Here is a 16,028-nt window from a genome sequence, read left to right as displayed (position 1 = left end):
GATGAAAGTTTCCTGTAAACTCACCAAAACATGCCTGCTGATAATGTTTTGAGCCAGAACTGTTAGAGACAGCTTCACACAAATAAACCAAGTAACCTGAGTTCAAACAAATGGACTTCAGATGTAGGACACAGTTACGATTTTGTTCCTTAAACTTGACCAGATTATTCTGTTGCTTTCTCAGTGGTTGGTTTTCAATCAGGATCTAAGTAATGTTTATTAATTATTAAAATTAAATGAGGTCAAATTTATTTTGCCATTTTAATATTTTAATGAGTTAGGGCTGTTCAGCTTCTCTCACAGAAAAGATGAGAACGTTTTCAAGTTTCAAACTTAGGTCAAAAAAGACATTAGCAGATCCAGAGGGAACATAACCACTGAAGGAAGTAACAGGTGATTTTTCTCCCTTAACTAATACAACTCTGGCCTAGCAACTCAACCCTACAAATTCTGCAACATTAACAATGAAAAACAATGTATTGCAATAGTTCTATTAAATTCTGCATGTGTAAGATAGAATTGAAAAATTACCCTCCTGCTATAATATACAATATGGCAAACAGAACTGCAGGATGTCATTTTGCCAGTATTTAAAATAAACCTGTGGTAACCATTGTTTATTTTATATGTGTTCTAGATAGCTTGAAACCAATGGACATTTACCCTGATCATGCAGAATTACAGCTGCTGTTGTAATTCATCAGGAAATGTTTTAGTTTAATACTTTCTTCCTGTAGTAGGGAATGGTATTTGTAATAGAAATTCTCATATAATACATTTTTATGTCTGCCACAACCTATTTACTTTAGGAGGTGTGGGAATACAGAAATTTTCTACAAAGTGTAAAAGAGCTGAAGACAACAGACGGCCTGAGCAACAGATGGCACTGTCAGAGGGCACAAGTGTGACAGTGTTTGAACTCCATGGATTTTTCACAAAAATAGAGGCATGCCCTAGGACTTCTAAAAGGAGTTACAAACAAATTAATTACATTATTAATTAATTAATATCCCCGCAGTCATAACCCAGCTGGTTGGGGGGCGCAAAGCTGTACTACATGGTAGCCACCTGAAGTTCATGAGATCATCTTCTCCACAAGGCTTAGGGCATGGAGCTCAGAGTTTGATTCCAGTTTTAAATAACTTGTGATAGTTATAGATAACAGTTTAACTAACTTGGACCTGAGGACCACTGTTTCCATTCTACCTCTGGAGTGCCCTGTGGTCACACTTTTAACCAAAGTATATACCTACGTATATAGAGGTCACTGCTAATCACAAAAATAGTTTGGTGTATTTGGTCCTTTAACCAACTCCTTATCAGGACCTTCTGATCTCATCTGCTTTCTATCTGTTATCAACAAGACACTTGAAACTGGAATTACAGTAGCAATTTACACCACACAGAAGTCTAAGCTTTTCCCTGACCTCCTCAGCCAAGTGACAGCACCTCACTCACTCTGATCACCACCAGAGAAAATCTATTTCTCCAATTAAAAGATGTGAAGGAGCCCCACACTTCCACATTGTAAATCTCAAGGAAACAGAGCCCTTTACACCAGCGCAATACCTTAAGGTGAAACAATAGATACTCAGTCACCAGCCACATACCAGCTACTCAGAAAGCCAAAGAGTCACTTCTCTTGCTGACCAACCAAAAATTTTATGTATTAACCAGGATAAATACTTTATCCTAGTTTGGGGTTTACATCCTGAAAGAAATTTAAAGGATTTTAAAAAATCACCTGTGGTTCCAACTCCAAACTACTGATTTCTCTCTCCAGAAAGTGGGGTTTTTTTTCATACAAGTTGCAATATTTTTTGAGATTATAAACTGCAAGACAGCAGCCACAGCAAGGAAGATGAATTACAAAGACAGACTACTGTAATTTGGCAGCAATAGCGTAAGGCCAAAAAAAAATAACAGAGTAAGTGCATTAAAAGTTCAGGACTATAGCAAAACAGAGTTTGCAGCAAAAAATTTTATAAACTGCTACAGCCAAAAAGAACATCCTTGGGAAAACTTCACAGCCATAATATCAAACCCTGACATGAAATGGCCAAGCAATCAGGCCAATATTCATTGATTAAAACACCAAAAAGCACGAAAATACAGAAAGAGCACTAGAAATTTGAAACATCATCGCATAGCACTGACCCACATGGTAAGTCTTGAGTTTCCAGCTCAGAAACCATCTGCCACACAAGGACCACATGGCAGGTGGTGACAGTACTCAGCAACAACAACAAAACCTTCCAAAGAGCTGCCATGGAGTACTCCAGTGGCAGATGAGCTACTGTTAGGAGACTCTGCATGTTTGAATGATATTTCAGGCAATACAAACTGCATAGGGAGAGGATAAAGTCTTATTCGACAGCACAAACACCACCAATTCCTTGTAACCATACTGCTCCATTTATCAAGTTACTTTTTATAAGAGTTTGGAGGCTGTTCTTCCACAAGGGCCCATTTTTCATCAATTCCATATTCAGATTTATTTTCCTGACAAGAAGCAGCAGATTGCAATGGGGTAAGGGACCCATACCCCAGGGGCCAGGGGGACCACATGCACTGGGCAAAGCTCTCAGATACCCAAACTGCATGTAGACACACATTCCTTCCTTTCCCACCCTCACCTGACTAAAGGTTCATTCACAAGCAACTTTTTATTATTTTATTTAATTTTAAAAGTTTTTACAGTAACCTGTTTTCTCAGTTTCCTATAGCCACCCTTTCCTTTGTTCCCTTTTACGACTTTCACCACTTTCTGAGCTCATGTTTTCCCAAGGCCTTCTCTTGAGGAACAGAACTGTGGCTTTCCCCATCCTCCTCCTCCTTTGTATTTTTTACCCTTCATGTACTTCTCTCCCCCTCCCAAATAACCCCATCTCAAAGCCCACACTCACTAAGCATTAAAGACAGATAAAGAAAGTAGAAACACAGTCACTCCATCTTTTCTACCAAAAAGTAACTCTCTGATGCTCTCCACTGAGCAGCCTTTATGGAAGGCCAAAGCTTTGTGTTTCATGCTCCCTACCAGCTCTTTGTTCCTGCTGTATTCTGGGAGTTTTGAACCAAACCTTCAGAGAGTTTTAAACTACTAATTCTGTGTGAGACAGGACACAGGCAGAGGACAAACACGTAAGGATTGCCCACAGAGACAAACAATCAGGGGGGAAAAAAAAATCTCTCAGTGACCTCTCCTGGAGAGCAGGAGCAAAAATAAAAAGAAAAAAGGAGTTTCAGGGCAATATCAGGTCACTCCAGAATAGGACAGTAGCGAAAAGGTCCAAGGAGCTTTCTCCCCTGAACCCTGACCAGCTCAGATTTGAAGATAGATCACAAAAAATCATCTCAAAATCACATCATCTGACATCTGACTAGACCCAGCACTTTTCTACTTGATGTGAAATTCTACTGAAACATACGCTCACCTTTATTTCTAAACAGAGCGTGGTGGCAGAACTCTGAAGGAGAACCAAAACTTAACAAGGGTAAGTTTTGCACAGAAGCAATCCTGTGCTCTACAAAGGGAGGCTGCTTTCAGGTTGGTTCATGAGGAAGCAGTGATTTTGGAAAGCTTGGAGCTCAGATGAAGAGACAACGAATGCTTTACAGCAAATAGGAAGACATGTCTGAGTCAGAGCAGCTTCAAAATTTCTGATTTTTAGCTTCACAGATTGCTGTTTCTCCTAGTCCTTCCCTATGGTGGAAGACAGCATGAGCACACTAAAAGGCTGTGTTCTTACTGCAATTTCTCAAGACTTAGTCTAGCTTACACTAACAAATATTTTCATCCTTCCAAGTCTGAAAAGCTTGTTTACAGTCAAAATGACTAAAAAACCCTGTGGGGAACAATGAAATATCTGATTTTCCTATTGAAATGGATGTAAAGGTACTTCAGCACCACAGAACTCTCCATTCTGAGCTATTATCACAACTTCATGGCAACTTTACCGCCTATAAATTAAAAAATAGCCCAAACATAAACACAAGCCTTGATGCCTGCATCTACACCATTTATTTCATAAGGAAGGATTCCATTTCTCTGTCCACAGAGCCCACATCAAGAACTTTTCCTTTTCAACCCAGCAAAAACTTTGCCAGTGCTCAGAGCACACACTGAGGGCTCTCGTGGCAGTCCCACAGCCAACACTGCCTTGTCTCCCCTCACATCTGTCTCAATGAACAACAGGGTTGAGTTAAAATTTCTTCCCAGAGTACATTTTTTTCCAGAGTATGAGCCTTTCAAAGCCCACACAATTACCTTTTATTTGACTTTCAAGTTAGCACCAGTCTTTCCCAAAATATTTTGGTCACAAATAATTTTATCAGTAAATAAATTAATCAGGAATATTGAGAATAAAGGGCTGCCTTTTTCTTTTTTGTTGCCAAGGGAATAAGAATATATTTTTAAAAAATGCTGTTGAAGCAAAATCCATTATGAACTGCAAGATAATACACAGTCCAAAAGTTACATCAGAGTATTCTCAGTCCTGCCAAATGCATCTTTACTGAAATTGTTTAGTAGGAAGAAGGTGATGTATCATGCCATTATTTGAAATGTACCAAATATTTCTGCAGTAGGTCTTGGGTTTGCAACTGTAACAGTGAAATATTACACACATATTGCCATCTCATGGATACTACAAATACTTGTTTAAAATTCCAAGAACGCGATCCCTGACAGAAAAATATGCAGAATCCACAGCAAATAAAATTGTAAGGATTTACAACGTGAAAGCAGGAACTTCACATTTGAAACAGTCCAAAAATCTGCCTCAGATTCTCTCGTAGTAGTTACTATTTTTATGACTTGGCTCAGACTTGCTTTAATCTCTTTATTTAGGAAGAAATTGCAAGCTTGCCAACTCTAGCAAATGTTAAGTACTTCAGTAAATTCCCCATCAATATAGGTCGTGCATTCGAGGGAACAAGAATGTGGTGAGTAAGTTCTGCTCCATCTCCTCCAAAGAGGATTTCAGAATGAGGCAGTGATGGCAGAGAGAGATAAACAACGTGGCTAAGCCCCTCGTTCGGCTCCATCCTCCTCTCCAGACATCTGTCCACACTGTGTTGTGCCGTGATTGAGATGTTCTGCCATGCAGCTCACCCAGCCTGCCGCTATCCCACATCCCTCTTATCTGAGCAGGCAGGAGAGCAAATGCATTGCCAAGGCTACTGCACCGTCACTCTTCCATTAAAGTTCAGGAGCAGCACGAGGCGAGTTCCAGCAAGTAAGCAAAACCACAGCAAACCCAACAGATGCACACATACCCGAGTATGGAGCATCAATTCAGAAACAGCCCCAATAGCCCGTGCAGGCTTCCTGGACCATCCACCGCACCAAATTCCCCAAACCCACCGAGCCCTGTCAAACCGCGAGTTCTGCCTTCAAAGAGAACTTGGCGGCCAACAAACCAAACCGCGCATCGTTTCTCAGGCTCTGCCCAAACGCACCTCCCTACCCAAAGGGCTCGGACGAGCCAGCGGACAAGTTTCGGCTCCCTCCCCGCAATTCCCCGGGCGGGACCCGCGGCTGTGCCCGCACCGGGGACAGCACCGGGGGCCCCCGCGCTCAGCCCCTCAGCAGCACCGCCTCTCCCCGGGCTCCCCAGGCTGCGGAGCCCCGGCCCTGCGGCTCCCGCCCATGAGGGTCCCCGGGCCGCCCGCAGCTCTGCGGGGACACGGCAGCGCCTGCCCCCAGGGCACCGCGTCCCCGCCGCGGCCAGGGAGGAGGAGGAGGGAGGCAAGGGGAGAAGCCATTACCAGAGTTTTGTTGCCGTTCTTGCTGAGGGGGCCGCGGAAAACTCCCTTGATGTTGCGAAAGTGCCCGTTGCTGAGGTGCGCGGAGCTGATGACAATGTAGTAGCACTCCATGGGGCCGGGGCCGCCTCCTCGGGCCGGGCTCGGCGGGGCTGGGCGGGGGCTGCGGCCCCTCAGGCGCGGCGCGGCCGCGGGAGGAGGGTGAGGAGGATGAGGAGGGTGAGGAGGATGCGCGGCGGGGCGGCCGCGGCGGAGCCGAGCGAGCTGCCGCCGCCGCTGGCAGGCATAGTGCTATTATAGCGAGCAGCCTTGCCGGTCGGCTGCACTGAGCCAATGGCAGGGAGCCACTGGGCTGGTACCGAGCGCTGTCAGAGGAGGACATCTGTCACACGCCGCCTCCACCGCCACCCACCGCCCCACGCCCCGCTGCCCCCGCCGCGGACGGGCCGCCGGCAGGTAAAGGGGGACGGGCGGGGGGACGGGGCAGCGCCGGCGCCCCGAGCCAGCCAGCCCCGCAGGTGGGCTGTGCCCTCCTTTTTCCGGGGGTGGGGACGGCGACCAGTGTGATTCCTCCGGGATCCGGGGGGTGGGCATGGAGAGATGCCCGGGGTGCGACGCCCCCAGCCCAACGCTCCCGCCCTCCCCCTCCTCCGAGCAGCCTCCACCGCGCCCTTTTCTCTTTTTTTGTTACATATTTCTCTAACACCCTACTCACAGGCACCTCCACCTGCCCGGCCGGAGCAGCCCCCCCGCTCCCCATCGGCCGCCGCTCTCGGCTCCTGTGGCCCGTGACAGTGCAATTGGGGAAAACCGGTCATTCCCCATCCTCGCTCGGGGTAAGCTCCATCCCGCCCTTCGCCGGGCTGCGGCCGCCGCAGCCCATCCCCGCCGCATCCCGCAGCATCGGGAGCGGGCTGGCAAAACTTCTGGGTCACGGGAAGCGCTTGGGGCCGCATCCCCCTTTCCCGAGATGCCTGCATCCCTCGTCCTTGGGGGGCCGCATCCCCCATTTCCCGGAGTGCCTGCATCCCTCCCGCTCGGGGGACCGCATCCCTTCCTTGGGGGCCGCATCCCCCGTTCCCGGAGTGCCTGCATCCCCCTTCCCGGGGCTCCCCCGCCTCTCCCCGCGGTCACTCACGGTTCTCCCGGGCCGGGCCCGCCGGCGGAGGCGGCTCTGCCCACCCGGCCTCGCAGGGCTTGGGCGTTAGCAAGGAAAAGGACACCGAGCATGGTTTCTTGCAGGCTCTGGCGCAGACTCTGCGATCCTCAGCCTCAGCGCCCGTGTGATGTGCTCGCCTCGGTTGTACAAAGCCCCCAGCAAAGTGGGCTAAAAACCATTAGGTACATCAGCATGAGGCAGCTGTGGCATGCCCCTGCTCCTTCCCCAGCATAAGTGATCCTTTCTTTTTGCAGCACACAAACCAGAGCTGGCTTCCAGGACCAGAATTTGTCACTGCCTAAGATGTGCACAAGGAAGATGCTTTAAGTGTGGTTTGTTGTTTTGTTGGGAATTTTCTCCCCCATAAGGTATCTGTGGTTTGCAGCTTTTCTCATGTGAGGTGTGAAACACTCTTAGCTGGCTCATCGTCCAACCTGCTTCACCTTTAGTCTGCTTTGTAAAAATCAAGATTGATGGGATGAATTTCCAGTGCCAAAAGAAGGAGCACCTTAGAAAAGGAGCCCAGAAACATGATGCAACATCTGAACACGTCTCTTAGTCAGCATTTACTGCTGGCAACATAATAGCAGTGTCCTATTATCTTGTCCTCCAAAACTGATGAGCTGCTGCCAGATGATTGAGGATGGGGACACACACAAACACTTCCCTGGCAGAAATTACTGTCTCAGGTGCTTGTATCCTTCATGAAGGAAGCCCCATTTTTTTGAGATGCGCCCCTTTCTGATAAACATCTTCTATCATTGCCTCAGATCATACACAATGAATAGTAAATTTTGACAGCTGTCACTCATTCTTTAGCATTTCCAACATTTAGGAGGAAATTATGGAAATGGCAAAAGTGGAAAGTTTTGACAGCTGAGCCACAGGTGAGAGATCAGAATTTGCTGCTTCTTGTTACAGCCAAAAAAAGAGTGTGATAATGTATATGCACAGATTTTTCTGGTTATCAGGATGTACGTGTACATCTAGAAATAACCAGCAAGTTCGTTGCCATGTGAAAATCAAGTCAATATTATAAATACCTGATAAATTTAAAAACACAGCACATTTAAGGCCTGGTTCCCTTTCAAGACAGAACCATGGGTGTGGATCCCTCTCAAAAATGTCAGAAGAAAAGACATGAAATTATGCAAGAAATAAAATTAGGCAACTCTTTGCTGGGAATAAATATATTCCAACTGGGACTAGAACAATTTTTTCCCACCTTCTAAACAGAACATTTCTGATAGGTGAGGACCCTTCTGCCTGGGAATGAAAGTCCCTACATCCACCATCTCAAAAAACTGGAACTTTTTTCCCTGAAATCCTTGCACAGACACTTTACTGACACATTGACTCACAGCTGCTATAGCCATACCTGGGCCCTTTCAGGGTTTTTTAAAAGTTAAAGGGCTGTACAGCTGCTCTCTGGCCTTTCAGAGACGGGCAGGCACTGCTTGCACACTCTTGCTAAGAGTCCAAGGACTTGGGAACATCTTGAAGCAGCAGAGAAAATCTGCTCCCACAGCTCAGGTTTCAAAGGTTCACCCTGCTTTGTACCAAGCAGAAGTGAGCAACAGCACTGAAAGCTGCTATAGCTTCTGCTCATGAAATTCACTGTCCACCTCTATTAAAGGAGGAAAAAATATCAATTAAAAACCACCTGATTCCTCCAAAGCACTGAATAAACAAAGGACAACAAATAACCCCTGACAAGCAAAGTACATCTTTTCTAGTCCTGCTTATTCTGGTTGTCTTTTATTTTTCTTTTTTTTTAGCTGATCTCTGACCTTTCTCAACCCTTCACCTAAATTTTCATGCCTCATCCTGTGTATTATAATCACACAGGCCCAAGATGCTTCTTCCTACCCAGATCTTTTCTTTTCAATAAATTGCTGATTTCATCAATCCCTGACCATCAATATTCCCTATTTCCATCTCTGTCCTGCTCTCCTAGGTAAGTATCTGGGGTTTCAGCTGTTTTTATTGCTATTTATACAAATCTCTGCTATGTAATAATAACCAGTGCTCCTTATTTACTCATGGTTTTATTCCTCCATTTGGGAAAAATCTCCAAGGAGTTGTTCCTGTATAAAACAGCAAATACCAACTCAAGAAGCAGAGTATGGATTTGAGAGACTTTCTGGAAAACTTGTGAACTAGAAGCCAGTGAACAAATGGAACTGATTCTTGTGCATTCTACTGTTTTTCTGCCTGTGAGGAATACTCAATATTCTGCATTCCAATATTTAATAATATTCATTAGTTAAGAAATAATCCTTGCATAACCCAGAAAAAATATTCAAGAGTATCAACTCTTTTGGTTAGCAGTTTTTAAAGCAAGGCACAGCATATGTGTTACTAACAAATCCTGACAAATCAAATGATTGAAACAAATTCTCTCTTGAAACATACCCATCAAGGATAGAAAGGAATATCTTTGCTTAAGTCACAACAAACCCAATTAAATTTCCATAGCAATTCTTACTGAATTCAACAAAATTCACTTTATCCTAAGAATATCTCCCTGTAAGTAATCTGCTGCCTGAGACACACCTTTTTACCATCTCCTGCACTTTCAGTCTCCTTTTGCTGGTCCTTTTTTCCTTTCACTGAGCCTTGTATGCATTTCCCTATTTCAGAGGCCCATCATCCTTGCATGAAGCAGAAGGAAAGCTGGGAGTATCCCGAGTACCTTTTAAAAGACATAAGGGGTGATGTGCATTAAACACTGTATTACAACTGCATTCATTCATTCATCAGCTGTGGGGGTGGTGCAGCAGGAAAAAGAGGAAACTGGGATGCTCTGGTAGCCTAGTTCCCAGCACATCCCTCATGCTGTGTGAGGAGCAGCACAGTGGGCTCCCTGCTCCAGCCCTTGAGCTGAGTGCAGCTCTGCTATCACAAAGTTAAGGAAAGGCAGCAGTGCCTTAAAGCCCTGCAGCCCCCAGGGCTGTGTCACAGGGAGAGCACTGGGAAGGCTTGGACTTGCATTTCAACCTCACAAGTAGCAGCAAAGATTCATTACAACACACTCTGTTTTCATTTCTCAGCTCCTTCAGCCCTGCAAAGCACACAGATTCATAGCTCTGCCTATGCAGAACAGCTCAGGGAAAAGGCTTGTCCAGCAGCAATCATCCCCTCCCTCTTTCCACATATCCACATCTGTATCCAGCACCACATCCCAGTGTTCAGAAATGCAAACACTTCTCTGCCCCTGCTCTTCCCAATCACCAATATTACCACTGCCTGCTTTAGGATACTGCTGGGAAAACCTGTGTTGTTACTGGATATAATACAGCATTCTCTCTATCCTCCCTTCTTAATGTTTGTGCTGCACAATTTCCCTAACAGCACATCCACACTGCATCTTTTTATTTTCTCCACTAATCCATTCCTGAAAAACCAAACCAGACAAATAAAAATTTAAAATAAAATTGCAAATGGCACACTGAACATGAGGTAACACCAACAAGGAACTGATGTACTATAACAGCATTAAACAGCAGGATATTTTCAGGCCAGAAAACACCTGACGGCCCAAGCCAAAACACCTGATGGCTGCACAAGCCACTCCTGAGCATTTCAAACACTGAAAATGCAACTCACTGTGCTATGTTAAACACTGCCTTAGAAGCAAATCCTCTATCAAATAGAGTGTCTCTGTGTGAAAAGCAAACTGGAAAATGAACCCCTGAAACAGTCCATCATGGAATTATGGTTTCCCAATATCCACTCAAACCCTAGAAAAATAAATGAAATTAAATTTTCAAAAATCATAAGAAAAAAATAGATTTCATCTCAGAGGCAATGCTTCCATCTGTAATGGAAGGTGTACCTGCACGTGGCAGGGGAGTCTTCAGCGTTTGTTTTTTAGATGACCTTTTTTAAAAGGTCTCAATCCAAACCATCCCATGACTGTTCCCAAATGACTGCTATATCAAATCTTTTTCACTTTCCCTTCCCCAACAATCTAGCACAACAGTGCAAGGAACAATCGTTCAGTGACAACAAAAAAAAAAATTTAAAAAAAATATATCTTTTCATAAATCAAAAAGCAGAAGTCAAAAGACCACAGAATGGATGTGATTCTACCAAGCCACCAGCCAAAGCTCAATAAAATCCAGCAGGCAAGGTACACAACTAGCATTACAATAAAGAAACAGCACATGAACACCATAAACAATATCCAAAGAGATTTCAAGCAGGCATTCTGCATCTGGTACTTTTCTGGAGATGAATTTGACGACATAATGAGCACCAAGTTGTCATTTTTAGCAATTAATTTTTTTGTAATTAATTTTATCCAGTTAAAAATGCAACATTTCCAAGGTAAGAAAGCTTTTCATTTTAAGAAATAAAAATCTTTTAACAAAAGTAAGTGAGGCATCAAGGGAAAACCTGATAAAAGGAAATCCACAAAATAAATAGGAAAACTGTAAATTTTGAGATCTAGGATAGATCGCAGATTATTTGTGGCCATTTATTACAAACACAGATTATTTTCCATGCCAACAGTCACATAATTTTTTCCAGAGTTCAAAAGTCTGGAGTCTGAAAATTTGATCAAAAGTATTCCACAGTCAATGAGAAACTTCACATCTGTGAGCTTGGGCTCATATTTCCATGGGAAGAAGTCCTCAAGCTGACACCAGGAATTGGCATTAGCTCCAGACTTTTCCACTGGGTGGTGGTAATGAGACCAGGAAGTTCAGGAGAACTCAGAGCACCACCAGCATTCCCTCATTTCTGTATTCACCCCTTCAATCGTTCTGTCTCTCCTTGTATACACACGGACCGACCCTTTGTGTACGTGTGCCACACCGGACATCTACTGTCACAGCAATAAAAGGATGAACAGAACCATTCTAAAAATTTTACGGGCTGGACTGTGAAATTAATCTTAACACAGTTTGCTGCTTTAGCATTCAGTTCAACGACATCATTTTCTCAGTGTAAAAGCTGAGGAGAGGTGAGGTGAGACAGATGACAAGTCAGAAAATAGCACTATTTATTCCTGAACGAGCAGGTATAAATTAGAGCCCCACTGGAGGGAAAACCACTCCAGAGATTCAAATTGTAATACATTTCATCGAGTTCAATATGTGACGTGCTATGATGGCTTCCTTTCTCATGTGATCTGTAATTGTCACAGAAGAGAATGGAAATTAAATTTAAAACGTTGTGTTTACTTTCCCAACGTTGCACGTTTCAGCGAGATCCATTTTTCAAAGTGGGAATGTTTGGCATAATCTGGAAATCAAAGCCCCTTACAATATTTATGGTTACAACCTCCCAGCTCAAAGCACCATAAATCACATCAAGGATTAACTGGTTCACTTTCACGGGGCACTAGGTGTAACAAAACCAAAACACAGCACAGGATCAAGCACGTGCAGGGGAAGGATATTTCTAATATTACATAATATGATGCATTGCCAGACTTTAAAACCACACAGTTTTTATTAATTATGATTTAAATACTGATAAATACCTGCAGTCCAGTAATAAATATCCTTCAAGTCCTTATTTTGGCCGTCCTGAGTGATGCTTGACAGTACCAGCTTACTGTCTGCAAGGCCCTGTTTATTCATTAGAACAATTTCTTTTCCCTAATAACTCATGACTTACCAATCTGTCTGCTCTAGTGAAATAACATAATTACAAATTGGCATGGTAAAATACTATCAAAAGAACTTAATCCAACTCGCAAAATATTAATAAGTTATGTGCTTAATTAAAGATAACCATATCAAAATAGCTCAAGTACATTATAAATTACTAGCACGGAAAAAAAATGTGGTAAGAAATAAAGTCAGTATTGCTCTAAAAATAGGGAGGAGTTGCAAAGCCCAGTGTATCTGGTTTGGCATTTGGACAATTAAAAAACGTCTACATAATTCATCTAATTAAGTAAGAACTTACTCATCGCTCCAAGCTATATAAATCATGCCAAGTTTTACCAAATGCACATTTTCCTTGAGTATCTGTAAGACCTGTGTGATCAGAAGACAAGGCAAAGTACAATTAACTATACCACAGCAAGACAACTACCATGGGTAAGCTACAGATCTGTGTTTAAACAACAACTTATAATGTTGTTTTCTCGTTCAATTTTTGGGGACCTTGGAGCTGTGATGCTCTTGTATTGCTGAGCCCTGAATTAACAATCCCTCTTGTTTACATGATGGGGAAAAAAAGTATCATAACTATTGACTTCTCATTAATTTAATTAAAATAATGAGCACTCTGATGTCATTTATTTATTATTAGATTGGAACAGGTTAGTTCCATTATTTTTCTACTCTACAGCTATGTTCACATGGCCTTTTGGATCAATAATTCCTTGTGATAGTAACATGGGAAGCATCACAGAAGAAAAACCTTCTATAATATTAAAAGGCTACATTCTACTTCCTTCTTTGCATAATCATTATACAATGTATGCATGCATATATATATATACATATTGTCATGGTTTGAGCCTGGCACAGAGCCAGTGCCCCCCATGAAAATGCCCTCACCCTGGTGTCTGCTGTGAGATGTGACCAGGAATAAGCAAAACAGGCTTTAGCTTAAACATAAAGAACACTTTATTACCTAAACTACAGGAAAATAGGGAAAAACTATAAGGAAAAGAAAAAAAATTGAAAACCTTACAAAAAAACCACTTTCCTCCTCCCCACTACCTGACTTTCTCAATCCGATACATTCTCCCAAATCACCAACTGCCCAGCCTGGCACCACACTTTAGTATACTCAAACTTCAGTTCATGAAGAGGAAAGGAGTCCTTCTTGTTCCATAGGCTTCCCCTGGAAACACACTGAAACCTCGTGTGCTTCCCTGTCACTTCGGCACCGCCCGGAAAAAAGTCCTTTTGCCGCTTGTGACATCTTCCTTCCATGCCCAGTGCTCTCACCACTGACGCATGGACCAGAGCTGCTTTTAGGGTTGTCTTTCAAGGATGCCTTGTCTCACTCCAAAAAGGCACAGTCTCTGCTTTGGGACATCTGTCCCCCCCATATTTTTCCAACCCCCTGGGGCCGGGGGGTCCTCATGATGAACCCTCCTGGTTCTGAGCCACTGCTTCCCCCTAAGTGCAGTCTCTGTGTCACAGGAACAAACGGAGTCCATGGCCACAAGAAAAGTCCAGCCAAAAGGCCACTCCAAATCATCTCTCCCCATTCAATCATCTCCACGTTCTTCGGGCCAGGTCCTTGTCTCATCTCATCTCTTATCTCCCTTCTTATTCAGCTTCGAGGAGGATTAGCGTTTTTGCAAGGCCCCAATCATGAAAGAAAGGGGTTAAAACTTTCAGTCTGCGGCACTCCCACACACGCTGCCGCTCCGGCCGGGCACTCTCCCCCCCCCTTCTCCTCCTGGGCCGGCTGCTATCACAGTCGGTATCGCCGGCTCTCTCTCTCCCTCCTGGGGGGGGGGGGGATGGCTGCCCGAGGGCTGACTCCCTGGGATCTTCCACCCTTCCATCCTCGAGGGCCTCCTCACCTCCCATCTCTGTCCAGGCCCAGGGCCTACCACGTGGCTGCCCCTCCCCCGCCCAGCAGCAGCGGCTGGATGGGGGGGGGAGATCTGACTTCTTCGCCTCGACGTCCCAAGAGAGCCTGCCAGGGGCAGAGCTCTGCTTTTTAACCCCTGTGTATTCTCGGAGGTGTGTCCAAACCCCACTGGCTACACCAGGTGCCAGTCTCAAACTCTCGAACATCCATTGGTTTGACCACAGCATCCCAGAATTCCCACTTCTTCCTGGTCAAACCACCACAATATATATATATATCTTTTTAGACAGTTAGGAGCTTAATTTTCTATTTTCATTATTCTTATGTACACTCCAGTGCCACTTGACATACTTCTGTAACTCCGTATTACCTTTTCTCCACCCAAACCTGAATTCAATACAAGATATCTATTATCTAGACCTACATCCAAAATAAAGCATCTTGGCTTTTACAGAATTTCAATACCTAAATATATTAAATTACCCTTGAACTAACCTTAACATCAGCATTCCTAATAGAACCAGTGACCCTAATGCATTCTAAATGCCTGAAGTTGAGAGGAAAAGAAAGTATAAAATGTTTTAAAAGTCAAAACACAACTGAACTATTCCCTGGGAACCCATGTGCTGCAGTCTTTACAGGAAAATGCATTTACTGTAAAAAAAAAAAAAAAAACAAAACCAGACAAAGCAAAAATACATGCAGAAAGAAAAAAATATTTGTACCAAATTCTCACCTCTCTGGAAGAAACGTTATGTTTAAACTTGCTCATCTTGAGTTAGTTTGAAAACAAGAAAAAAAAAAAAACAAACAAAACAACAACCAACCAAACAACCCAGCCCCTAAACCAACAAAAATACCCCACCCTACTTGTTTTGAAGCCTATGTTGGAATTTGTACCTTATATTTATTAAGCCTGAGCCTGGCAGACCCAGACACTGGCAGGACAGTCCCTCATAATGCCTAAACTTGCCACTTTTAAATGTCTTTGCTGCTATCTTTTTGCCAGCTGGAAATCACCATCAATTATTTGACCTAACACTGAAATAAAATATTCTTCAAGCTTTTCTCTCCCTTTTTTATAAATAATCATGCTTCACTACAAGACACTGAAGTCTCTGTAGCCTCTGCTGGTAAAGCTTTATTGTCATTACTTTAATGCTTGAACATAAATTGATTCCTTGAGCTTCCTAGTTATTTTTGTCCATCTTCTCTAAATTCCCTCTGCTCGCTTTCCTGAGTGAATTATTCTCTTATAAAAGTGCATTTGTACCCAAATGACTATAAGTGTAATCTACTTGCAGGCAGATTATATTTAAAGATCAACCCTTAAAGACAGCAATTTAAGATTTTTTGATTGGATATTCATCTCCGTTATGTCCTCCATGTTATTTTCAGAAAGCCAAACACAGATTAGTTATGGAATAACACCCTAAAGGTCGAAAAGCAGGAGCTGTAACAAAACTGTTTCACTGAGGGTCTTGGAGAATAAAAATAATGTTCAGAGAGTGCCGCTGCAAAATGAGGTTGGATATAGGGATGCAGGGCACACGTTTGCATCTGTGCTGCTGCTCCTTCATCTTTC

The 16,028-nt window shown here is 43.6% G+C and overlaps 1 protein-coding gene across 13 annotated transcripts in view; it reads right to left on the bottom strand.

The window, feature by feature from the left end:
• Nucleotides 1–6,404, bottom strand: part of LOC113459258 (zinc finger protein 804A) — a 216,857-nt gene extending 210,453 nt beyond the window's left edge. For all 13 annotated transcript variants that reach the window (XM_074548152.1, XM_074548146.1, XM_074548158.1 and 10 more), the window contains exon 1: nt 5,770–6,404. In XM_074548152.1, the coding sequence (XP_074404253.1) occupies nt 5,770–5,880 (111 nt within the window). In that variant the 5' untranslated portion in view covers nt 5,881–6,404. The remainder of the gene's footprint in view (nt 1–5,769) is intronic.
• Between the last annotated feature and the right edge of the window lie 9,624 nt (nt 6,405–16,028).

This window comes from Zonotrichia albicollis, chromosome 10, assembly GCF_047830755.1.
Source record: "Zonotrichia albicollis isolate bZonAlb1 chromosome 10, bZonAlb1.hap1, whole genome shotgun sequence".
In the NCBI taxonomy this organism is placed as follows: Eukaryota; Metazoa; Chordata; class Aves; order Passeriformes; family Passerellidae; genus Zonotrichia; species Zonotrichia albicollis.
The sequence above is the reverse complement of the archived record's forward strand: the minus strand, read 5'-3'. Positions and strand labels throughout refer to the sequence as shown.